General features: G+C 46.5%; 1 protein-coding gene and 1 long non-coding RNA gene across 32 annotated transcripts in view; one reads left to right on the top strand and one right to left on the bottom strand.

The window, feature by feature from the left end:
- Positions 1–6,336, top strand: part of LOC119473712 — an 8,168-nt gene extending 1,832 nt beyond the window's left edge. Inside the window, exon 3 of the long non-coding RNA XR_005202934.1 lies at positions 6,102–6,336. This is a non-coding gene — a long non-coding RNA (uncharacterized LOC119473712). The remainder of the gene's footprint in view (positions 1–6,101) is intronic.
- The window catches only part of CACNA1C (calcium voltage-gated channel subunit alpha1 C), a 705,432-nt gene that overhangs the window by 178,948 nt on the left and 500,672 nt on the right, over positions 1–25,812 (bottom strand). For 15 of the 31 annotated variants that reach the window (XM_017545496.2, XM_017545502.2, XM_037744594.1 and 12 more), the window contains exons 6-8: positions 23,056–23,214; positions 16,074–16,270; positions 6,400–6,503 (exon numbers count right to left, since the gene is read on the bottom strand). In XM_017545496.2, the coding sequence (XP_017400985.1) occupies positions 6,400–6,503; positions 16,074–16,270; positions 23,056–23,214 (460 nt within the window). Of the gene's footprint in view, positions 1–6,399; positions 6,504–6,805; positions 6,910–16,073; positions 16,271–23,055; positions 23,215–25,812 lie in introns of all 31 variants that reach the window. The other 16 variants (XM_017545494.2, XM_017545500.2, XM_017545495.2 and 13 more) reach the window with 4 other exon arrangements.

Genomic DNA, 25,812 nt, shown 5'->3' with positions numbered 1-25,812 from the left:
TGTGTGTGTGTGTGTGTGTGTGTGTATGCAGTCTTTGGAGAATGAGGCCCTTGGTGGTACATGCATGTGTGTGTGTGTGTACATGCACAGGACATCTTGGTTAATTCTTGGAGCCACGATGCCTTCCTCTCTCAACAGTAAAGGTGTAGTTCAGGGCAAGAGGCCTCTTAGAGAATTTTTGGCTCAAGCCACACTCTAGGAAAGGCACCATGGAAGGAGGGACAGCACCACAAACCATAAGAGGACAAAGGGCTCTGCTGCTGAGTCTACCATCACGTGAGGCAGCTCCACCAGCACATGCACTGCCTAGTGCTTGCATTTGGCCTATGCCACTTGGGAGAGCACTGATTTTAGCATGTACCATCTTTATGGTGAGACAGGGTTAGGGCTGGGCTGGGGTCTAGGGAAATTTTTAATTGGGAGAATGTGGGGGCTCTCAAGCTAACCAGTTCTCCTCAACTGCAGCCTTAGTGATGCTCTGGTTTGGATTGAATTTTCTTCTTAAATTTGATTGAATCCAATTCTAATTGGATTGAACTTGCTATTTCTCGGGCTTTCTGCCAACTAGCGGGTATCTTCATTTCCTTCCCAAGGAGTTTTATGCTAGGGAAAAGGTGACAGATTTACAGCTCACAATGGAGAGGGAAGCTTTGCTCCTTCCATGTTGGGGATGACTGTAGAGAGATGCCACCCTCTCTTCCCCTAACTTCTCATCCCTTATACCTGGTTAAGCCTTCAGGGACTTAGTCTTGGTCCTGGGGACAGTAACTTCATATAGCATTTTTCTCCCTATGCAAATCAAAAACTGTTTCAAGGCCTCCTCTCTTGACTGTCTTTCTGCCTACCTCCATTTGCACCCCTCTGGGGTGGGTTTGGTCTGGAGTTGCAAGGGGTTGAATGAGCTTCACAGTCCCTTGTAAGGGCTCACTTCAGCTCTTCTGAGTGATTTTGCAGAGGATCAAGTTCTGGTTACAAAACATGGGCCCATCCTTCTTTTGGGGTTGGGAGAATAGGACTGGGGCTCAACTGGAGGAGGGACAATCGGCCCAGTCCTGTTCAACAGCATCGGCCCCATGGAATGAAGTTCACGGTCTGTACCCCAAGGCCTCTGGGAATCTAAGATAAACATCCAGCGGGAGAAACAGAACACTAGTGATTCTGCCTGGCCTGAAGACAACTGTCCTTGTAGAGGAAGGATGGGTTTTGGGAGTGTAAGCGGGATGGAGAAGGGCTTTAGTCAGATCTGGAGCATGGCTGTCTCCCATGGAGTGTGAGGCACAGCCGGGCTTGAGGCTGGATGGAAGGTGAGCCAAGGTTTCCCTTGGCAGTCCCCATGCGGTAAGGGACCTGCTGGTGGTGGTGCCTGGCTCTCTTTATCTCCTTGCCTGGATGCCAGCCATGTGCCTGCTCTGGGGACTGAGTTAATGAAGACATGGAGCCCCAGCCTGACAGGCTACACCGGGCCCAGGGACTGCAGCTGGCCAGACAATCAGTCACAGCTGTGGGATTTGTCATGAGGCAGGACTGCATCTCTCGCCAGCCACGGCCAACATGAAAAATGAGGGGTGGTGTGGGGAGCCAGGGGCCAGGGCTCAGTGATGTAAGGACGGTGCATGTGGAATCCAACAACAGCCCGAAGAGCGCTAGCCCCTTTGATCATTGATACCGCCCAGGCTCCTCATTTGTGGATCCCACATCTACAAATGCACCTGCTCACCAAAATTTGTTTGTAACTCCAGAATCAATACTTGTGGCAGTTTTAGTCATATGCGGCCGTGTGCAGATAACAAAAACGCTACGTGTTCCCACCGAGGTCACACAAGGCGGCATGTAGAGTTCTGCCTTCCCAATTCAGCTTTCATACTGTGAGGTGTCCTTTTCACCATCCACTTAGTGCCATGTTTTCACATTTTTGTGCTTTTTGTCGGTGATTTTGCTGTTTAAAATGGCCCCAAACGTAATGCTCAAGTGCTGCCCAGTGTCACTATGTGTAAGAAGGCTGTGATGTGCGGCACAGAGAAAACATGGATTAAATAAGCTTCATGCAGGTGCGAGTTACAGTGCTGGTTTAATGAGTTTAATGTTAATGAATCAATCATATATATCAAATAAGGCATCTTTAAATAGAAGCTCACTTAAAACAAGGTTATGTATTGATTGGTTGACAAAATGTGACCAGAGGCTCACAGGAAATAACCCTATAGTTCCTCTAGGACCAACGTCTGAGGGTTCTGTAGATCATGTTCGTGGTGACTTTATGGAATGTAACCATCATGAATAAGGGGCACTGACTGTGTATGTTGGGCCGTCTCTTCTGCTCCCATTCACAAAGCACGTGTGTCCTGCCCTTTCATTGCTTTCTTCTGGGCCTGGATATTGTGTCTTAACTGTGGGGCCATGGTCCAGTGATACTTCCTGGCCGTAAAATGCCTACCTCCTTCCTGGGTCTTCTGCTTTTTTGGGGACAAGACAGGCTTATCTCCCAATGGGAAGAGGGATGGAATGACGATCTTTGTAAGAGATGGTGGGCCTCTTGCCAACTGGAGGCGCACTTCCCAAGCCCTCTGTCTGCAGTTGCTAAAAACCAAAAACTAACTAGAGTCCAGTGTCCAAAGGCTTCTACCGCATTACAGAGAAGCTTTATGGAGTCGTCTTCTCTACCTTCATGAGCAGAACACACCAAGCACCATTCAACCTTTTCTTAGTGGCTGAGGGACATAATTTATGAGGGCGAACTACTGTGCTAGAAGATAAAATCATAGTCTCCTTAATTGTTGAAATATAGGGTTTCACACCCACTTCTCTCAGTCACAGGAGGCTCCAAGACTGCAGTGCTACTCAGCATCTTTGCTGTCTCTCAAGGGCCATGAAGATCTGCAGGGCTGCCAGCCCCTCTGCTAAAGAGCCCTGCGCTGCCGCAGGCCTCTGGGCAGTGCCTTCGCAGCTTCCTGCTGGGATTCTATGTGCCCGCTGGCTGTTTCCCGCAGCCTGCGCTGGTTGCTTCTGTGCCTGTCTGCTTGCTCCTCTCACCCTTCCTACTGCAGCTTCTGCTCTTCCCCACCCCACTTCTTGCCTGTCATTTAAAAACATGGGATTCACCCATCACATGGGTTTGGGGAGAGTGCACCACAGAGGTCAGGGATAGAGGTGATGGATTCACATCACTTGGGCTTAACTGTGCATCCAGCATTTTTCACCTGCTGGAATTGAGGTCGTTTTGGCCGCTAAGCCTCACTTTCCTTCTCTGTAGAATGGCCGCAGGAGTAGCACCAGCTCACAGAGTTGCCATGAGCATTAACTGAGCTAATGTAGTCAATACTTGGAGGAGCACAGAGCATGCTAGTGACTGTTAATGCTATCATTGTGACAGTCAATTTCATGGAGCTGTGAGACCTTTTTGAATGCTTCTGGAAGTTTAACCAGAAGTCTGATGAATAAGTGGGTGTTTGACTGCATGGTGGACTACATCTGTACCCAGTGAGTGGGTGACTATTCTTTCATCCTGGCTAATCAAGACACTGACTGGAAACCGTTGCCTCTGAGTGGTCAGCCAACAGAAGCCCGATTCCAGCTTTGTCACTGCATGGGGTAGGGGCAAGCAATTCAGAGTGGCCAGCCCTTGACACAGAATGAGAGGCCTCCTTAAATCAGAAAGGGGAGGTGCTCACCCACACATACCTCTTTGCTTTTCAGGGCAGACCCCTGGCCAAGGAAACCTTGGCAGATGTTCTATCAGTGATTCAGGAGCTGCAAGGAGCAGATGGCAGCTTTTAGAACAGGCCAGGAAAGAGAGGCTGGGGAAGGTCTCCAGGAAAGACCAGCGTACAGACTCAAAGACTCCTAGGTTCTGAGGTTCAATAGCCTTACTCTCCTTGTTCTGAGTCAACCGACATTTCGGAGTATTATTAAACTCCAGGTTTGGGGTGAGGTGTCTAAACACACCCTAGCACATTTAGGCTGAATCAGCCAAGATATGGCCTTCGAAGTGGCTCCTTCTCCAACATCAGCAGGTTCTGTCATTTGACGTCGCTGCTTTGATTCCACCAGGAAGATTACTCCTCTGGGGGGCCGAGAATGACTGTGGGTGGGAGCTCAGCTCGGGGAGCTCAGCTCAGGGAGCTCAGCTCAGGGTCCAGCCCTCATTCTCCACTTCAGGCCCCTGGCAGGGGGTTACTTGCTCAGATTTGGTTTCCAATCTCTAGGAGAAGAAAGTGGAGTTACATTCCTTTAAGTCTTGAGCTGTGGCTTGTGTTGCAGTTCAAGCTCATTCATCATAGATCTTATGGGAGGCAGTGCCAGAGTGCTGGCTCTGGTTCTGTTACTTACGAGGGAAGCGGCGTTGTATGAGTCACTTAACATCTTTGGGCTTGTGTTCCTCGTCATTTTTTTTTTTTTTTTTTTTTGAAATAGAGTTTCACTCTTGTTGCCCAGGCTAGAGTGCAATGGCACGATCTCGGCTCACTGCAACCTCTTCCTCCTGGGTTCAAGCAATCCTTCTGCCTCAGCCTCCCGAATAGCTGGGATTACAGGCATGTGCTACTACATCTGGCTAATTATATATTTTTAGTAGACGGGGTTCCTCCACTTTGGTCAGGCTGGTCTTGAATTCCTGACATCAGGTGATCCGCCTGCCCCAGCCTCCGAAAGTTCTGGGATTACAGGCGTGAGCCACCGTGCCTGGCCGAATTCCTCATCTTTAAGAGGAAAGGCTGGAGAACTTCTAACATTTGATGATTCTGCAATTCCAGTTATTACAGGCACCAGTAAATAATAATCGTTGTAATGACAGCACCATTATCGGGCACTTATTATATGCCACTGTGTTAAGTATTCTGAAAGTGATCGTATTGTATCACCACAGCCACCTAGGTATTGGAATTATCATCTTCACTTTTTCAGTTGGGGAAACTAAGATTTAAAACGGTGAAACCACCCAACATCATGCACCCAGCAAGGGCAGAGCTGGGATGCCACAATTTCTGCTTTGATTCACGGTGATGAGATTGACTTTTTCAATCCTTTCCTTGAAGATTCACATGTAAACACAGGGACATTTTCTTGTGTTTGAACATAAAACTGAACACCTCTCTACTTTCCAGGCAATGAATCAGTGACTTATGTTGTGCTGCTCATCATTGTTATCCCTCATTGGAGGCACTAGTCTCCCGTGTGGCTTCACCTTGGCAAAAGGCATTTTGTCATCAAGGTCTCTATCGGGCCATTCTCCATGGGAGGTGGAAGGGCTGGGAGGAGATCCTTTCCTCCATGCAGCTCTGAAGGCCAAGCCCACTGCTCTGCACTGCATTAGGGCAGCTGCAGGAGGTGAGAGTAGCCGCTCCCAGTTTATGCACTGGGGGATAGTGGGGAGCAATCTTTCTCTTTACACCTAAATTTCTGCCAGCATTAACATCTCTAGACATCTAAGAAAGACTCTGCAAAGCAGCTGACTGGTCTCAAGCAGAGTAGAAGCAGATTGCCCCCTCCCCCACGTGACAAAGGCAGCAGAGTGGGTCACCCATGAGCAGGTCACCAGGAGCATTTAGGTGTTAGGCCTTGGCATGGCTGGTGTGGACTTCTGAAGAAGACGGTGGGCTAAGGAAATATCCCACGTATTTCCATGGTGAAAAGGTGGCCATCCTCAGGGCTCCTTGGCCTTCCCACCACATGCTACTCCTACCATAGAGTCTCACTATGTTGTCCAGGCTGCAGTGCAGTGGCGTGAGCAAAGCTGACTGCAGCCTTGAACTCCTGGGCTCAAGCGACCCTCCTGCCTCAGCCTTTTGGGTAGCTGGCACTACAGGTGTGCACTACCACGCCCGGCTACTTCTACCACTTCTAACTTCATCTGAGCAAGGGCTGAAGTTAGGTAGATATGATACTTGCAGCCAACTAGATAAAATTAGAGGAAAGTCCATCCCATCTCCTTTATTCTTAAATAATCTATGGCTTTAAACAGTTAAGGGTCCTTTCCATTCAGAAAAGGAAACTCGGAGATACGCTGCTCAGTCTATGAATTAAAATGGAAGAGAATTAGATTTTGAGTCTGCCTTTGTTTGATTATGTTTTAAACCAGTCTTTTCTTCCCCAGGCCTGCTCACCAGAGGCCATGAAGGCACAAGGAGAAGTGCCCTTCCTGCCTGGACAGCTGCTTGAGGCTGGGAGGGGCTGGGTGGACCCAGCCTTTGTGGTGAAGCCAGCTCTCCTCCATTGTTCACCACCAAGACCAGAGGCACATCTGATCCTTTACCCAGCCAGGACAAGGACATTCACTTCAAGGCTCCTGTGTTGACCCCTATCCCAGGTTCATCAGAGTCAGAAAAAGAATGCAGCCAGGAATAGCAGAAAGAAGAAATAAAAATAAATGGAAAAATCAAGACCTTTTTCCTTGGTCCTGCTTACCCGCTAAGCACACCGAGAACCAAGTTAAGTACAAAAAATGACCCTATGATGATTAGTGTAACAAAATAGATCCAGGGCCAGTCCCTTCCTACGGCATCATTGACCTGGAAGAATGGAATGATAGTTAGTGAGGCACACTCAGCAACCGAGCACGGCCAGCATTGGTCCCTGGCTCCCGGGACACTGACCCACGCAGCTCCGGGACCCGGGGACCCTCTAGCTGCAAATCAGAGGCCAAACAGCCTACCCAGCCAATGGGTCAGAATTTGTGGTTGAACAGAAACATTTTTGTGGTTTTCCTGGGCCTGTCAGGGTCCCGTCCCTGAGGACCCCAGGCATGGATGGAGTGGAACCTGAGACCTTGCTCGGCTGCGTTGTGGAGAGGACATAGAAACGGTCAGCTTACCCGCTCAACACACCGAGAACCAGATTTAGAACGAAAAAGGATCCAAAGATGACCAGACTGACAAAATACACCCAGGGTAACTCATAGCCCATAGCGTCCTGCATCTGGAAAGACGAAGGAAAGTTAGGAAAGAAGCAGAACTGGGTTATAGCAAAGAGGCAGGCAGAGGTGTGAGCAGATCTGGAGGAGATAGATGGGGCTGAATGTGGGCTTTGTTCATGTGCCCCAGGATATCCGTGTTACCCAGGGCATCACCCATGTTCAAAGGATCTCCTGTGACCGAAGGGGACCTCGGCCAGCTCTGCCTCAAGAGGAATCACTCTGTCTCTCTGTTGTGTTATTTTCTGGAAAACAAATACTTCTCCAGTGTTTTCTATTCACTTGTCTGAGAAAATGGGTCACCTCAAAAAATACTTTCTTCAGCATGGGATGGTTTTAGCTCACTTGGGTTTGCATGGACATTAAGCCTTTGGTTGCACCTGAAGGCTCCTGACCTTCGTGTATGAAGTGCGCAGCTCCTGCTGACAGGCCTGGAGAACTGAAACCTTAGAGGATGTGTGAGGAAAGATAACCTTCCTCAAGGGCTTGCCACCTGGACCCTAGGCCAAGCCCAGAAGTTAGAGGCTAAACCCCAGTGCTTCACATACACCGCGGGTCACTGGTGGGGAGAGGTAATCATTTTGGTTTATGCATTCCGAGAAAGGTCCTATGACTGCAGCCACAGCTTAGATGGAAATGGTCCTTGACATGGAAACTGACGGTAACTACTGAATGGTGGAGAATGCCCTGAAAAGTCACAAACCCCTATGGCAGTCGGAGGCAGTGGTGCCCAGAGCTGGCTCCTGGCTGTTGTGGGGAGCTCACTGTTGCACATCTCTTCCCAGCTTCGTGTTCAGTGACCACACTGGTAGCTTGAAACTAACCATGGTGGAAATATTTACACCACAGAGATAGGCAAACAATGTATATCAGCCTCCTCTACCTGTTGCTCCTAAGAAGCTATGACTAAACATTTATCAGCCTCACCACTGGCTGGAGGGTGGATGTGAAGATAAATTGAACAGCTGTTTATCTGCAATTTATCTTCACATCCACCCTCCAGCCAGTGGTGAGGAAACTTATTCTGATTTAGTTTCTCAAATCTATCTCTTCTGATGCTTTCTGACTAAACTGGGTTAAATTCTACCTTTTTAAAAATGAGCCCAACTTTACCCTTGTGAAATTAGATCATAGAAACCTAAACTTCCAAAGCACACAAGCATCCTGAATGATTCACATCAATGAATCTCAGAGTGTGGTCCACGGACTAACAGCCTCAGCGTCATCTGGGAACCTGTTCAGAAATGCATATACCTAGACCTCACCCTGACACTGTGGGGGAGGCCCAGCAACCCATGTTTTCACAGGCCTTACAGGTGATTCTGACGCACGCTTGAGCACCACTGATCGCACTGTTCTCGTCACAGCTCCCAAGTTCAAATGTAGCAAGACAAGTGTTGTGGCTCGCCAGGTACCTCTGCAAGGTTGCACAGCAGTGATCCTCAGAGTGTGGTCCCAGGGCCACCAGTATCAGAAACATTTGGCAGAGTTGTTAACAAAGCAGATTCCTGCTCCGTTCCCCCAACATCTCAGGGTGGTCCACAGTCTGCATATTAACCTCCCCAGGTGATTCTGGGTATCTCAAGTTTGATAACAATCTCACAATTCCCACCCAGGGGCCTCAAAGGAGTTCAGGCAGCTAGGATATTAATGCCCTCAGCCCTTGGGCTTCATAGCTTCAGCAGCCTCATGCATTTGACTAAGTAGGCTGGATAAACATGATGTTCTCTGCTTGCCAGAAATAAAAGACTGAGAAGTACTGAGAGGTCTGGCTAGTCTGACTGGTTTGAAGTGTTACATCCCAATATGTTCCTTACAGATTCATTGATATATATCTGATATTACTAAATTTTGGGTAGGAAAATTCACCCAATATAGTCATTGCGAATAGTGCAAATATCGTGTCTGAGGAGGTAAGATTCATGAGGAGGTAAGATTCCCAATGTGTGTCCACTTGGCCATGCCATAGTGAAATTCAATTGAACATGGGTTTACTGAGCACATGCATTTTCCTGTGTCTGCTCTGCTTTCCCAGAGCACTTCCCATTTGATAACTGTATTGTTACCTATTTATTACATTTATTATTTGCTAATTGACTTCCATGCTAGAATGTGAGCTCACAGAGGACCCTCCTGGGCTGTGGGCTGGATTTTTAGAGGTTCAAGATGGGGAACAGCAGGTGAAGGCAGGAGGCAGGAGAACAGATGAGAGATGGAGAGGGTGAGGCCAGGGTGGTCCTCAGAACCCCACCATCTGTGGCTCGGCTGCCACAGAAGGCGATTCTCTGGTCTGCCTGGCTCTGGTCTGAAAGGAAAGTTCTCCTTTCATTTTCCTCTTACTTTTTCCTCTGTATTCTGGGCCACCTACTTTGGGGGGCTGGCTGAGTAGAGAACACATAAAGCTGGGTGGCTCTGAAGTAGGGCGATGCCTGGAGTCATGAAATTGATGTCCTAAAGCAGCTGAAATGGAGCTATTAAGAAGACAAAGAATAAAGTCAGACTTTTTTTTTTTAATGGCCCAGATTGCCGATACCCTTATTTAGAGGTGAAATAAAGGATAGGTCTTCTAGAACTATTAAGTCATGTTCCTTGGTTCATTGTCTGTAGCCTTGAGGGGATCCAGGCCTAGGAACTGGCAGGACGGCCCCTGCCTTGGCTGAAACAGCCTCACTACAAAGGGAGAGGGCATTGAATGAAAACTCCCAGAGACCCTTCAGAAACCAGCATCTAATTCCTTGAAGGGAACCCAGACTCAAACCCTCAAGTCCACCTTTTATCTTTCCTCAAAAAGATAAATAGGGGAATAAGCTTCCCTAGCCCGTCTCCTCAAGGCCACTCTCCAGCCCAGCAGCCTTCCATGGGTTTTCAAGCTGTGTGTACCTTTCCCGTAAGGTTTTTGGCACAGGCACTGTGGATCCAAAAAGACTGAATAGTTTCAGCAAATGTGGAGAAAGAGGCTGACACCTGCCATCAAAAGGCAGGAGGTGCAAATCTGTGAAAGCCACGGTGCTTTACACGGAGTGTCACTGGGGGACGGGATCTGCTGCTGCCAGTGAACGCGTCAGCTCAGGGCAACAGCCCCATCAACCTGCGGCTTTCATAGCCTATGTCACCTTGCTTGCTGGAACACGGGCAGGTGGCTGCCCTACTGGAGCACCGAGTGAGCAGGAAGCTGCAGAACAGGCTCCGACCGGCTCCTCCCCACCCCTGCCCCTGCTTATTGTGTGCTGAAAACCCAGGAGTGTCTCAGAGCCCAGGTAAAAGCTTAGTTTACATGGAGGAAGAAAACAATAAGCTCCAAGCACCAAGGCGAGCCAACAAAAGAAGTTCCTCCCCATATTTAAAAATCCATGAAATCAGACGGACTTATGCACTGACATCATGTGTGAGGTTGGGATCTCTCTTAGAGTGGCGACCCCCAATCTGAAGACCTGTGCAGAGGACAGCTGGCTCACAGGCATAGCAATGTCAAGAGAATCTAAAACCCAGGTCTCTGCAGCCTCCCAAACTGAGACAAAGTTTGCTCTCCCCAGGCAGAAAGCCTTCTCTCCTGGTCCAGCAAAGCCCCACTTAGTCCTGGAGTGCTCTGTGCCCCTCAGGGTTGTCCTGCTCCCACAGAGGGCACTGCCCCGAATGGCTCAGCTGCATTCCTCCACACAGCCCACACCTCTTTCGTTAGACCTGAACTGCCTGGGTAGGCCTTATTCTTCTCTGTGCTCCCACACCCCTTGTCCCAGGAAACAGCAAATGCTCAAGAAATGTCTGATAAATTAAATTATAGAATCATAAGGACTCATCTAATGCCAACAAAATAAATACAGTGAAACCTAATAAATAAATAAATAAAGAATGGCTTTGAAAGATGCTGACTCTCTTCCTCGATATGCTTCTGAACAGCCAGTTTACTGTTTAGATCAGGGATTCTCTGTTTTAGGCAACAGGTGCACTGAGTGGGTGGCACGGAAGCAGGTGAAAAGTCAGGCACCACCCATCCTGAGCAGGTCCTAACATGGCCTCTACTCCGATGCCTGAGAAAGGGCCCTGGGGGCTGCTTCTAGGATACTCGAGGGTTTCTCTGCTCCTCACTTAGAATGACTCTTAGGTCATCAGCAGAATTCAGCTCTACCTTTTATGAAGCCTTCAGCAACTCTATATTCTGTAGTGAAAGAAGGTGGCTCTGTGAAGATACAGTAGAAAAAAATAGGGTAAAACACCCAAATTCAACCTGCTTGGATGCAAAAGGCCTTTGTCATAAACAAGGGATATTTCAGCAGCACAAAGACCAGATTAATAGCTGTCTTGTGTGTGTGTGTGTGTGTGTGTGTGTGTGTGTGTGTGTGTGAATTTAGGAGGAATACCTTCTCTGCACATCCAGACACGTAGTGGGATGGCAAGATGAAGAGCAGAGCTGACAAGTGACTTATGAAAAGTTAACTCAGTAGACTTTTCTTCGAAGGGTCTCCTGTTGGCCAAACCAAAACATCAAATCCCAGATACTAGAGAAGACACTATTTGTGACTCTAAGAATCTTTCTTTTACATGATTTCTCATTATTTTTTATAAGCTTATTTTTAAGCTTAATTTTTAACTTTAAAAAACATCAGTAGAAGAACTGATCATGGAGAAATAAATGCAGGGGCAATGGGTGGTGTCAGGAAGAGGGCGGCCCCAATAGGATGGGAAGGGACATGGGTTCCGGATAGCACAGGCCAGAGGCTCTTTACTGTGGCTCACAATGCGCAATGTTCTTGGGGATCCCAGAAGGGCACGGGGTGGACAGAAGTCAACAGAATGCTCCTGATGAAGCATCAAGATTATTCAGACATCAAGATTCCTAAAGAGCTAGAAACAGTTCTCTAGTGTGATGCCTAGCCTAGCTGCTGCCCCCCTCCCACCATTCCCACCTGTAACCTTCTGCATGTGTCCCAAACCCCAGATCAGTGGCCATGTCATTGTGTTTCCTATGAGGAGGGGGCTTGTCTCAAGTGCTGAATACAAAGTCAGCACTGAAAACATGTTTAATTGATGGATGTTTCTGTCACCTGGTTGTGATTGCCTGCAATGTGTAAACAGGTCATGCTCAGAGTTTCAAAGCAATTTGAATTCTCAGAGCATGCCTATGAATCCTACAGACAAGGTCCTAAAAAGGAGGTTGACTCAGCAACCTCTTCCATCTTTGAGAAGGCACATGTGTAGACCATGGGAGACAAGCCAGCTTGAATTACATGCACAAGAGTAGGGATGTTTAGATTTTTGAGAAAAACAGACAAACAAAACAAAAAAACACGTGTAAGTAAGAATGGAAACCAATGATAACATTACACGCTAGGTTCTTCCCTCCTTGGTGCTTCACCGCTTCTGAAGAAGGCCAGTGCTTTTTATCTGATCCTACTCCTCACACCTACTCATTTGTTTTTAAGAGGCTTGGACATTCTGAGAAGAAATGATGAGCCTTTGGCTTAAGTAATTTCCTAAGGAAACCACATCCCAAACCCGAGTTTTGTTTAGTTTCCAAATGCCTGGTGCCCGCCCTTCCTTACTGTGTCATCTGCACACTCCTCAAACAGGATATTAAGTAGAAGAAATGTTTTCAGCAAATTGCTCGGCTTGTTGGGGCCTCAACGCAATGCATGGTCAATGGCTTTCATAGCTGAAGCAATGCTCAGGTGTTACTTGATCAAGTCTGATTTTATTTTTAGTCCACTCTTCAAAATCGTAACAATGGAATGCAATAATGGGTGTTAGGGGAAAAGAGAAAGAGACTCCGTAACACCCACAACAGGAAGCAAGCACTGCCCTCTGCTAGGTGCCCTCCCGTGTCCCTTCTGTCTCAGGCCATCTCAAGCGGCTGACCAATCGCTTCTTTGATGCTTTAGTGACCTATTCTTTTCCAGCTGTTTGGTGATTTAGAATGAATGCCGCTCTGGGGTTTCTGTGCATTACTATACTTGAAAATCTTGACTGCTCCTTCTCAAGTCCTTTAGACTTGCCCTTTGTGCTTGAAGGACAATTCATTTTTCTGAGTTAAAGACCTTACTTCCCCTTCCTCCCCATGGAAACTATCTCCCTAGATGAATTCAAAGCCAGCAGCATCATACCAGCACCATGAGGTTCAATAGGTTACATCTGCAGCGTTTTCAAACTCTGGCCTGGAAATCAGAATCACCTGGAGAGCTTTTTCAAAATGCAGATCGTGGGGCTCCAACTTCAGAGCTTCTAATTCAATGGCCTGGAGGGAGGTTTGGGTATTTTTATATTTACAAAGCTTTATGTTTGATGCTAAAACATTCTGTGATTTGAGAGTCTGTGCTTTAGAGATACTGGCCTAGAGGCTAAGAAGGAGGGATGCCGGAGAGAAAGGAAGAGGGAGAGGGAGGAAGAAGGAAGAAACGGCCATAGAAAGGTCAAAGCAATTAGAGAAATTGAAAGCAGGAGCACTGGGCTAGGAAGGGCTTCTATCATGAATACCCAGGTTTCAATTTTAGGTGTGTGTATGTGCACGTGTGTGGATACACACATGCAGGCGTGCACACACAAACAGATGCACACACACACGGACGTTTTAGGAAGGTGCTGGGAAAATCAGAGAGAGGCATGTCCCATGCGCCTGGGATTGTTTCTTCACCTCTGACACTCTTTCCATTCCCAGCCTGAGCTCTATCACACGCACCCCAGGGGAGAAGGCACAACACAGCTGCTGAAAATTGGTGGCTGCAGTTGTTGCTGCTTCTGCTTCCCCGCTCCGGCTGTCATTATGACAGTATTTCTTTGGGTCACATCTGGCTGGTGGGGCATCAATGACTTGTAGTGGGGGAGAAGAAGGGAGTGGTGAAGGAAGAACACAAAAATACATCAGCAAAGGAAATCATATCTATTCCTGCCCTCCACCCACCCTCCTCTGCCACTTGCCCTCCGTTTGATGCCATGGAAGGCATGGATCTGAAGCTTATGGGATGAGGCCCCAAAGCACAGTCCCACACAATCATTTATTCTATGGCCTGTAGGCAGAAACTGCCTGTTGGCTGAAGGATGTTTCCTTCCGTGGCTGGTCAGAGGGACCCACACGAGGAAGAAAGACCAGTTAGGGCCAATTGGGAATTTGGTCTGCTTTGCTAAACAAAATACAGGTATCGATCGACTTACCACCTATGCAACTTACGACCATTCGACTTTATGACCACAATCGCTAGCCATGACTGCTCCGCGTCTGGCAGTGCAAACGTTGCCCAGCTGGGCATATGACAGTGCGGACCAGCTTCCGGCAGCGCTACCATCTCCGTGTGCACCATTTCAACTGTACATATAGCCTACTTAACTTACGACCAAATCGTGTTACCAACGGTCCGCGGTCCCGACCGTGGTCATAAGTCGAGCACTAGCTGTAAATTTGCCTAAGTGTAATAAGTTCATCTCCTCTCTGTCTTACAAATTATTCAAAACAAAGTTCTTATTGATCATGAACCTGAGAAATGTTTTCCAATATTTCATTTGAGTATGAGGCAGAGGGGATGTGACTTTTGTCACAACACGGCAGCTTTGCCATGGCACGGGTCCGGCCACATTGCCATAATTCGATTTAGAATTGAGTTGACTGAGCTACTTGGACTGGACTGGATCTTGTTTATGACTAAATCCTCAGAGCCTAGGAGCACCCCTGGCATGCAAGGACACTCAGGAAATATTTGCTGGGTACAAGGTCCTTGGGCAAGTTTCAAATCATCACTTACAGAGAGAGGTACACATGTCAGAGCAACACTGGGTTTTGGCACGTTGTCCATCACATAAAAACTCAGAAAGAGGATTTTTGAATCAATAGGACATCGAGCTTTTAAAGAAATCATATGATAGAATACTGTGCACCACATATCTGTACAGTTACAAAACTCTTCCTTTCGATTCAGGAAGAAGTCAGCGCCTCTCCTGGCATGGTTTCCTTTTGATCTGGCAGCTCTGCTCAATGGGAAGCATTCGCTCCCCATTCACTCTTCCCTGCTTTGGTTTGTAGACTTGTTTCCTGAGCAGGCTCTTAGATTGTTTTCACGATGGCCAAATAAATTTGCCTATTTGCAAAACTCTGAAGGAGATGGTATTTTTAAGACTGGCAGCATGCTTTATTCGCCCAAATTCTGGAGGACAACACTGGATTCTGGCAAGTAATTTCTCATGCTGAAGTTGGAGACACTCTGAAGAATATATTTTCTGGAGTTTTTCCTAATAATGGACTTTGCCAGAATGGAGACAGCTCAAATACGGAGTGTGGATTTGCCTGCGGGGTAGGCAGCTTAAAAATCTGGCACTTTAGAGGCTCGAAGCCTGGCAAAGTTGTGTTGGCTACTGGATAATAAAAGGGGCAACTTTAAGGTAAATGAAGATTTACTATTGATTGGGTGGCTCTCGAGAAGTGGTATTTCTATTTTTAATGCACGTGGGGCTTAAAACCTAAATGAGGGGTGGATAGGGGCAGCAAACCACTATGGCACATGTATACCTATGTAACAAACCTGCACGTTCTGCACATTTGTCCTAGAACTCAAAGTAAAATAAACATTTTAAAAAGTGTATTTCTAAATAGGCATCACATGGCCAGCAGCCTGTTTTGGCAATAGTGAAAATGCTGCCAATGCATTTGTGTGGTGGTCTATTCTAAATATTAAAATAGAAAGTAAAAATTGAACAGCATGTCACAATGCTACATAATTCAATAAAAATGGTTTCTTTATATAATTTCTTTTCAGAAGACCAGGACTGACTTTTTCTCTTCACCCTAAGAATTCATAATTCTGCCTTCTAGCTCCCTTTTGAGGAAAGGGGCAAGAAAAGGATGAGGGCAGAAGGCACTCCGCATGGGAGGAGGAGTTGAACGGAACACTTGTGCCAGCTTGGCCAGCTCATCCATGCCTGCACACCAGGGTTTTGCACTGTGGTGGGATGCACTGAAAAATAACCTTTCCCTAAGGCTGGCAGGTAGGGGAGGGGACTTGTTAGGGTGAAAAGCTCACGCCTTGTTTCTCAGGCAAGACCTAGAAGAAATCGAAGAAGTTCTTCATCAACCATTCTATCAAGATGTGTATGTGACCCCTTGACCATGGGGAGGAGGGGAAAGGGAGGTGTCAGGGAAGGGCTCATGGCCTCTGTGCCCCTGCCCTCTGACTGCCCACTTGCTACGTACCCAGTACAGCACGTCCGTCCAGCCCTCCATGGTGATGCACTGGAACACTGTGAGCATGGCGAAGGCAAAGTTGTCAAAGTTGGTGATGCCGTGCTTGGGCCCATCCCAGCCGGGCCTGCATACCGTGCCATTCTGACACTGCCGCCCATGTCCTGTTTCCAGCGCACAAGGGGAAGGGTCATCTTCTGCTGGAACATCTCAAATGGGCAGAGGAAGACAGGAGACAGGAGCAACAGAGAGGGAGAGAGGTGGGCAGAGAAAGAAGTCAGAGAGAAAAGTGACAGGATGAGGTTGATGGGATGGGCAAAGCAACCACGACAACAATAGTGCAAGACACGTTTACATCGGGTCCCCTAGATGTGGATTAAGCATGATAAGAAAGTGGACATTCCGTTTAGGCTGTCACTAATTTAGAAGGTCAGTCCTTTCCACTCACTGTTGTAAAAGCTGTATTTTAATCTCAGTAATTGATTTCAAAGACAGTAGGGCCACTGTGTTGCAATATGTCAGCATCATAATCAAATGGCCAATCAAAAAACAATGATGATGCCACCACTGCAAGTGGAAGCTGACCCAGAAAGTGATAGGAAGTCCATATTTTCTTTTCTTTCTTTCTTTTTTTTTTTTTTTTTGGTAGTAGAATTCTATAGACATTTACTGGAATACCAGGATTTAGCATAAGGACAGTATCAATCCAATGGCTACTTCACATAGATAGCCAACCAATCCCATCCAACAGTGCTTTCTAACTATATGGCTCCATTACACAGTAGAGGATACATTGCCGGGGATGCAAGTCACTTTACAATAAAGCCTAATACAGGTGAAAGATGGAAAATAGACTGACTACAGGGGAGAGGGATGACCTGCAGCCATTTTCATTACAGCCTAGGAGGACACACTACTGACTGTCATGCATGTCATGTGGGACCTCACAGCTCTGCCCTTTGCTCTCCAGCATGAATACCTTTCAGAAGAGAAGAATCATGTTCTGACCTCTAATTAAGACAGAGCGGCGGTGAGTGACAGGGAGCATGCTTCTTCAGTACGGACGGGGCTTTGTCAGGAAATAGTAGAACACAACGTCTGTGGCTAAAGGCAGCAGTTGGACTAATGCCACGTGCTGGAAATAGCTCCCAGCAAATTAATGAATGAAGATGTGATTTATATTTTGAGTGTGGAGATTTTTGGTAAATTTAAACAAGACCTGACTGATCTAAGAAATTCCATTATGGGAAAACACTGAGAAAGTCTTGGCTCTGGCTATGGAAGGTAATGGTGTGGAATTTACAAAAGTCTGTGCAATCAAAGACATTGTTCTGTCTTTAGACAAAGTAATGACAAAAACAGACGGAAGAGGCCTCAGTTCCAGCAAACAAATGATTGCCTCTAACAATGAAAATAGGCTCCCAGAGAGAGAGAGAATTTGCTTATAGTTCTTCATGTAGAGGCAACAGATTACCCAGGATTGTTTTCTTGTTTTATATATATCAAAACAATCACACGTGTGATTACTTTGCCTATAGCACATAGGCTCTGCATTGAAGATGACTGGTCAGCTGGCTGATTCTCAGTTGGTGGCTTTAAATTTGAAGCTGTTCACTCCCAGGAGGAAGACAGGAAGAGAAATATGAATCCTTAAGTAAGAGATAATTCTTAGGAGAATAGAGTCTGCTTGAAAACATGTGCCCAACTGTGTCTTCCCAGCAGCAGGGGCAGCTCCTCCTCTTCATCCTCCTCTTCATTGTCACCATTGCCTTCGTGGTCATCTTTGCGGCCTCCTCCTCCTCCTTCTTGTTCTCTGTCAATTCCACTTCCTCTTCCTTCTCCTCTGTCATTTCCTCCTCCTCCTCCTCCTCCTTCCTCTCCTCTCCTCTCTTTCTCTCCCACTGACCCCATTGGTTTCATAGACTTAAAATTTATATGCCTCAGAATTCATCAATGTAAACGTACAGCTTAATTATTTTTAGTAAATTTACATAGTCAAGCAGCCATCACTACAATCCATTTAAAACACGCCCACCACTCCCTGAAACCCCCTGCACCTATTTGCAGTCAATCCTTGCTCCCATGACCAGCCCCCGGCAACCTGATCTGCTTTCTGTCTCCATTGCTTTGCCTCCTCTAAAAATTTCATATAAATGGAATCACACACTATGAGACTTTTTATGTCCATCTTCTTTCACTTAGCATAATGTTTTGAGTTTCATCCGTGCTGTTGCATATATCAGTAGGCTCTGTTCCTCTTTATCGCTGAGCAGTGTATTTTCATTATATGTTTATCCATTCACTAGCTGATGGACGTTTGGACTGTTTCCAGGTTTGGGCTATTATGAATAATGCTGCTTCCTGGAGGATTCTTGGGCCGGTGCTTAAAGTTGTGTGTGCGTCCTGTGTTTGTTGATCAAGGTGCAAAGGTCTGCACTGCTGGTCCCTGAACTGTCAGAGAGACACTGTTCATGCCATTTCCTCATTTCAGGGGCCAGCTCCCAGGAGGGTTCCATGAATGCAGCTGAAATAAGCAGTCCTCTAATTACAACTTTTTGTGACTTTCAGAAATGGGAAATCTTTAGAGATTTGGGTGTGATGCTACAAAAAAAGGGGAGACTAAAATGTAAATCTTAAGCCTAAATAAGACACGAAAAAGTGGGTAATAAGCGCCTAAACATTTGAGAGCTGAGAGACCAGAAAACCATGAGCCAAGTGGATCATTAATTCTGTTGGGTTCTCACCCATTCTAGATACAGCTTTCTAGAGAGACGTGTTCAGTCACTGTGATGAAAGTGCTGGAATGATGGGAGAGATGGCACAAAGAGAGAGGGTGAAAAAGTAAAGGAGAGGCTTGCATCTTTTTCTCATGTTTTGTTTTTTTAGCAGAATAAAGATGCAGTTAACCTTGACATTGGGACTGCCCATCTGACAGCATTCCCTGCACTCCCAATTCCTGAAACATCACAAAGAGGGAAAGGAGAAAGCTGCCAAAGGGAGTTCTGAGTGTCCTCAAGGCAGGAAAACATCTCTGGGGATTTTATTAATATCTGTGAAAAAGAAAATGGCACCAAGGGGAAGTGATCTCACTAACGAGAGAACGGGATGAGATTCAGACACATTATCTAAAGGCTCTAGTGCCATTCTGCTATTTAAAATCTGATGTGAACAATAATAAAAAAGATTTGAGAACAATTAAGAAGATGGTCTGGTAAAAATAGGTATCTATAAAAAGCATTAAAGCGAACACTTGAAAAAATGTGAACACATACAAATTAGCAGGTCCTAGCCACACACACTCTAGGGTGAGGAGAAATTTGCTCAAACGTAAAAATGTGTTGGTTTTCTTTTGCAGAGTCATGAAGTCCCAGGGAGGAAAGTGGGAACATAAGGTTGGAGAAAGAAACAAAGCAATGCTGGCTCTACATTTTAAAACAGAAATGAAGAGAGGTAGAGTCATTCTGGGAAGCCTAAATTAAGTTTTTGGTAAAATAATGGAGGTGAAGATTAGGAGAGATTTTAGAAACACAGTTAGTAACAACAAAAACATGAAATCTTGGGAGAGCTCCAGTTAGTGATTCCAAGGAGAAATCACTAACGACAAAAATCAATTACTTTTTTGAAACTCAACTTTAAGGAGTGAATAGAATGAAGATGATTTCATTTCTAGGTTTTAGCCAACCAATTCTGTGCCAGTCTCGGGGGTAATTACTGTGCTTGGGAAGCTATTCAGAGTGACCTGGCTCAGCGCACCATCAAACAGATGGACAACCAGAAACAAAAGGTGTCGGCATATGGTGATGTGTCTGTTGAGGAGCTCAGAAGGTGCCTTGCAGATGTCTCAGGGATTAGGGAAACTGCCTCTTCTGAGACCATCTTCACCAGGGACTGTTCTCTGGAAGGGCAGCCGTGAGGCAGAACATGGTTCACCCGGATAATTCCAGAGCTATCTTTGTGGATTTTATTGGAAACACGCCTCAAAACATAATGTATTTTGAAATCTAGAGATACATAAAATTCATAGTTTGTGAAATAATGATCAGACCATAAAAATAATTTGATGTAAATCTCATCAAAAATTACAACAAAGGCTCACAAAGCAGTTTTGTGTAATCTAAATTTTCAGAAAATACGGTAATTCAATCAATCCAAAACCTGAAAGTTTTTTAAAAAAGAAAGAAAAAATTTAAACCACCCATTCCAAAGTTTATGTGAAGCTCTCCAAAACACTTAGGGGTTGATTTGAAAGCCTACAAGTATTTGGTCTTCTACTCCACAGCTGCATGGATATGTCCGGATTCTTGCACATTTTCTCTCCTTGTCTGCACTGGTGACTATGTGGATGGACAAGGGCTCAATGGCAGCAGCATTGTGCTGTGCTGGGAGTGACAGAGTGGGTCCTGGCTTGTGATCAGATGGCAGGTTTGGGAACGAAGGGAAGGCAAGCTTCTGATTGCAGAGGTTGAGAGGACAGGCTTCTGCAGCTGTGTCCTGGGCCCCGCTTCCCAGCAGGGAGTCTGGCTCAGGCGAATGAGTGAGGCCACCTTCTCAAGGAGCCTGGCAGGGCCCCTCTCTCTGGAGCACTTCTGTCATTGTCCTCTGACACCTTGGCCCCTGTGACTCATGGCCATTTTCGTGACAGAAGCCTACTTCTCTTCTGAACTTGCAGACAAAGATAAACTCAACACATAAACAATCTGATGAGTCTCTTGGTCAGAGCAATTTCTCAGGCACTTTTCCTGGTTTACTATCAAGGGTGGACAATGTGATCCTAAACTGGCCGTTCCAATTCGGGAAGCCAAGTCTTGTCTTTGTCCTAAACACAGGGGAGGCCATGATAGGTTCAGTACTTGAGGTGACCTCTTCACTGGGCCCTGAGACTATGGCCTTGAGAATGGCTCCCTCTTTGTGTCATGCTTTCTTTGTCTACCATGCCTGTCATTTTCAGAGTATCCAGGGTCACTGAGGCCTGGTAGCAAAGCCCAGGACTTCCAACCAATATTCAAGGCCCTTGCAGGATCCCACCACAGTCAGAAAACACACTTGGGCTGCTTTCCCATTAGGATGATGGAAATCACCTGCATTTTGGAGCTGCCCTCCTTAGCTCTGTGGTACACAGACATCTGATTGCACAGTGGGGCTGCTGTCTTCGGCTCGATGGCTGAATTCCACCATTTTGCTCTCCTACATTTTGTTGCTGAGGGCGTCACCATCATTCACTGCTGAACTGATGGGGAATCTTTGAGACTACACATGTTTGTGACTTTCTGAGGAGTCTGGGTCAAATGGGTCATTGATAATTTTAATACAACTGCATCAGCTTTAGACATACCACAGTCAGCTCTTACAGAGTCTTAAAATGAGCTCTCACAGAGCCACACAATTCATATAAATTTATTGGTTCTGAGCTAGCTACAAAGCAACCTGAATAAAAGGAAGGATTTTAATTAAAAAGGAAAATATTATTCACATACGGGTTGCATTTCTTGAAGCAAGGCTGAAAAATCTCAGAATTTTAGCTACACACAAGACCTGCTTTTTCCAATTTAACAAGGATTCTATTTTTGAAAACATGATAGTTTATTTTATACAATTATGACCCAAGTAATTTGGAAATTCTCTCTAGAGTGAAAAAAGTCTCCTGTTAAACAGACTTCCATCAAAAAAGTGAAAACATTTGTGTGATTCTGCGTCTAAAGGAGTATGTTTTGTGTATGTGGTTTTTTGTTTTGTTTTGTTTTTAGGACTGTAGCAATGTGGAAATAAACTAGAAACCTCACAAAAACACAGTTAATCCATCCAGTCAAACCAGATGATACATAGAAAATAATCTACTTTGGTTTCTGCTACAAATTTCACTCCCTCTTGTTTGGAAGCTATCCCTCCTCACCCCAGCGAAGCCAGAGGGGTCCCATTTAACTGAATGCCGGCACTGAGTGGGAATAAGGTGTGGGGTCGATGGAGAAAATTAGGTATCCTTTACTGTTCCCAGCAGATGATGCTCCCCTTTCTCCACCAAGATGCCAAAATCTAAGATGATGGATCCTGCTGTATGAAAAAACATCTTATACATTTAACACAGCTAGCCCCTTTGGGGAGGGGGATATTTTTTCAACAAGTTCTTTGTGTTAAGCTGCTTTATATGTCTGTTTAAAAACCTTGTCAATTTCTGTTTAAATGTTTCTTTAAAAGGCCAAGCTGTGATGTTAGTAGCTTTAGTGGCAGCTTGCAGCATATCCTGCAAGCCAAAACTCCAGTGCCATGCAGGGAAGTACCTAATGAGCCAGCATTGCTGTTAAATATATTGATTTATAGAAGGACCGTGAAGTGGGAAGGCTCAAAAAGAAAGGGACTGGGAGTCATGGGGTGGAGTTAAGCCTTCTCCTGGAGGGAAGGAAGTTTGGCTGCTGGCAAAGGGAGTGATTCCCACCTGCCCTCCTCTCCCACCTGGGATAGGGGCACTGGGGCATCAGCTGTGAATGGAGAAGCAGAAACAATAATTACAGAGAGGCCAGAATCAGCACCACGAAGGTAGAAAGATCTCAGAGCGGTACTGGAAGAGCCTGCTGCTTAGGGCTGAGCAGCTCCCTGAAAGGGCTCCCAATGGCCAGCCACACTGAAGTGCCCAAGAAGCAGAGACCAGCATCCCCAGCTCAGCTCTGATTCCTAAAACACTCAGAGTTGGCTTGAAAAGTGGCAGATTGACAAAAGATAGGTTCTAAATTATTCAAATGTTTCCCAAATTGTGTCGCTTATTGAAAAATGCTGAACGTAGTTTGCATTAGGCTGGTTTAACAGAGATTAAAACAAAAACTGGAACTGAGAAAAAAAGGATATGGGTCTCTGCCTCTCACTTACCCAGGCCCAGCAGGTGTGTGAGCGGAGGGGGCCTTCCCTGGGCTCTGCTGGTCACATTGGTGTAGCCCGCAATGGGAATGGTGCTGGGATCGATAGAAGGCAGGGCCTCGGGAGCGTGGCTGCCTGCCCCTCTTACCTGCTATGCCCTCCTGGTTGTAGCAGGTCTTGTGCATCTTCCCCATGAAGAGCTCCAGGCCGATGATGGCGTAGATGATGATGACAAACAGCACAAGCAGGGCGATGTGCAGCAGGGGGACCATGGCCTTGATGATAGAATTCAGAACCACCTGGAGACCTGCGGGGACAGAGTCACTCACTAAAACCCAGCACCACCGTGGGTGCCGTGCTGACACGATCTCATGCAATCTTCCTACAACTCTGCAAGGGAGGATCTGCCAGCCTTTGTTGTTTAGATGAGAAGACAGAGGCTCAGAGCCACACGCCAAGGACTGACGGTGCAGGGGTCTAAATCCAGGTTGGTCTCACTCCAAATCTGTCTTGGAGACTCATCCAAAGCAAAGGACTGGCAGCTGCTGTACTTCCAAGGGAAGAACATGTTGTTTTCATCCATAACTATCAAATTGTGTAATACCCCATCTTAGAGACAACTGAGCATCTTTTTCTCCTAGAGCAGAATCTCAGGACAGTGAGAGCTCAGGTGGACTCAAGACGGCCATGCAGGGACTCATTTATCCTCTAGGTTTTCCCCATGGTGGGACTGGAAGAAGTTCCGGAGCTGCATGGTGGCGATGGTTGCACAACAATGTGAATAGACTTAGTGCCATTGAGCCGTACACTTGAAAATTGTTAAAACGATTAATTTTGTTATGTTCTTTGTACCACAAGAAAAGAAACTCTGAAACACACCCAGATCCTTCGGTAAAAAAGAGTAAAGGAAGAGCCTGGCTGGGCACATGGGTGCTGGTGGTGAGGTCTGGGGCTTGCACTGTGGTCTATGGGGAGAAGGCCCCCCCGCCTTACTAAGCTCGGTTACATCAGAAATAACACACTAGGGATGCAGCTCATTTAAACAGACACTGCAAATCATTTGCAAATGGCAAGAAGGTGGTTACCAACAAGTCACCCCCAGATAACACCAAACCCTGAGAAAGTCGCGTGTGAGATTCCTGCCCAGGCAAGTGCAGTGAGTCTTCACAAGCCAGGTGAGAAGGCGGAGGCAGCTCCTCCTTCCCTCCAGCAGAGCCAGTGGTGCAGAAAGTCACCGAGTCCCTCCGCTGACACACACAGGACAGGCCACCCCCCTCCTAGTTACACCACACAGGTCACTTTTTGTGTCTTTATCTTCTACGTGTAGGGCGTCTCACCCTCACATTTTTACATTGCCCTTGCCCCTGGGTAGACAAAGGCTGGTCACCCCCTCCCCAAACCCCAAGACCGTTGTTGGTGCTTTTCATTCTGGCGGTGTGATTCTCACAAGGCTGATTAGAACAATTCTCCTCAGCTATTAAGCCAAGCTGAAAAGATTAAAAAAAAAAAAAAAAAAAGAAGCGAAAAGCTGGAATGATTTTACCTGTGAATTAATGAGAGCGCTTGCAGCCTCCCATTAGAACAAGATGTTTTCAGATGGAAATGATTCCATTAATTAGGAAGTCGTACACACATTAGTGTTAGAGTACGCGGAAAAGAAAGTTGAGAACTGAACTGCAAAGCGACTTTCAGGGCATCTGCTGGGCGTGGGGTGGGGGATGTGTTCCAAGCGCTCCTGGAGGTTGGGGGAACCCCAAATCTGGGCTACCCAGGCGTGAGGGGCATCTCAGCAGGCCTGAGTCCCACAGCTTCCCATGGCAAGAGAATGGCGGGTATGGGACATAAAGGGACACTCACTGGGAGGCTTCCCTCCAGGCCGCAGCTGGAGGGCTGCTCAGCAAGCTGCCTCAGGCCTGCTGGAACCTTGCTCTGCTCTTAGGATGAAGATCAAGATCCTGACTGTGCCCTAAAGGGCCCTGTAGGGTCTGGCTCCACTCACCTCTCCACCCACTGCCTCTCCCCAACCCACTCCAGTAAAACAGCTCTTCTTTTAGAGAGTCAAATAAGCTCCTGTTCCTCTCACCACAGGGCCACCACACATGCTGTTCCCTTTACCCTGGAATGCTTTTCCCCACTTTCCTCCTACTTATCCTTCACGCTCGGCCCAAGTATCTCTTTCCCCAGGGATCATCGCCCAACTCCCAGACCATAGATATTTCCTTTATAACTTCTTGGAACTATTTCCTTTCCTCTGGAGCGCGCACCTCAATTTGAAATGTTATGTTCCTTAACGGGATTTTAACACATTTATATCTGTCTCTCACATTCGGCTGAGTTTTGTGAGGAGGGACTGTGCCTGTTCTCCCTATTTTATCACTAAGTCCTGGCTTGGTGCTGAGGATATGTGGGCATGCAGTAAATATTTACTGAAGGAGTGACAAAACTTATCATCTAAATAAATGCTGTTGCTGTCCTGGAGTGCTGGTGAGCATTGCTGCACGGACATCTGCTTCCCAGGTAGGTATCTAAGGGACAGGTGAGTTTCAGGGCCTGCAGGGGACAGAGGCACTGCATAGGCTGCAGAGAGGCCAAGTGGAGTGAAAGCAGCCTGTAGGCGTCACTTGAGCTGTCAGCAATGCCATAAGAATTCCTGCAAATGCCCTTTTTCTCACATCCCCACCCAGGTTGGGGCCACGTCGCTCACCTGAGCACCCAGGCTAGAAAACTCATTTCCTAGGCTCCTCCTTCCACTCAGTAACCAAGTCCTGCTGGTTTGGTTTCCTAGTATCTTTAGACATGAATACATTTTTCTTACTGTATAAATAATATATGCTGATTATAGAGAAAACAGAAAATACTTATTACAGAGAAATTATAGAACACAGGGAAGCAGTCACTCATTGTC

Source organism: Cebus imitator, unplaced genomic scaffold (assembly GCF_001604975.1).
Source record: "Cebus imitator isolate Cc_AM_T3 unplaced genomic scaffold, Cebus_imitator-1.0 Scaffold179, whole genome shotgun sequence".
In the NCBI taxonomy this organism is placed as follows: Eukaryota; Metazoa; Chordata; class Mammalia; order Primates; family Cebidae; genus Cebus; species Cebus imitator.
Note: the sequence above shows the minus strand (reverse complement) of the source record. Positions and strands in the feature narration are given on the sequence as shown.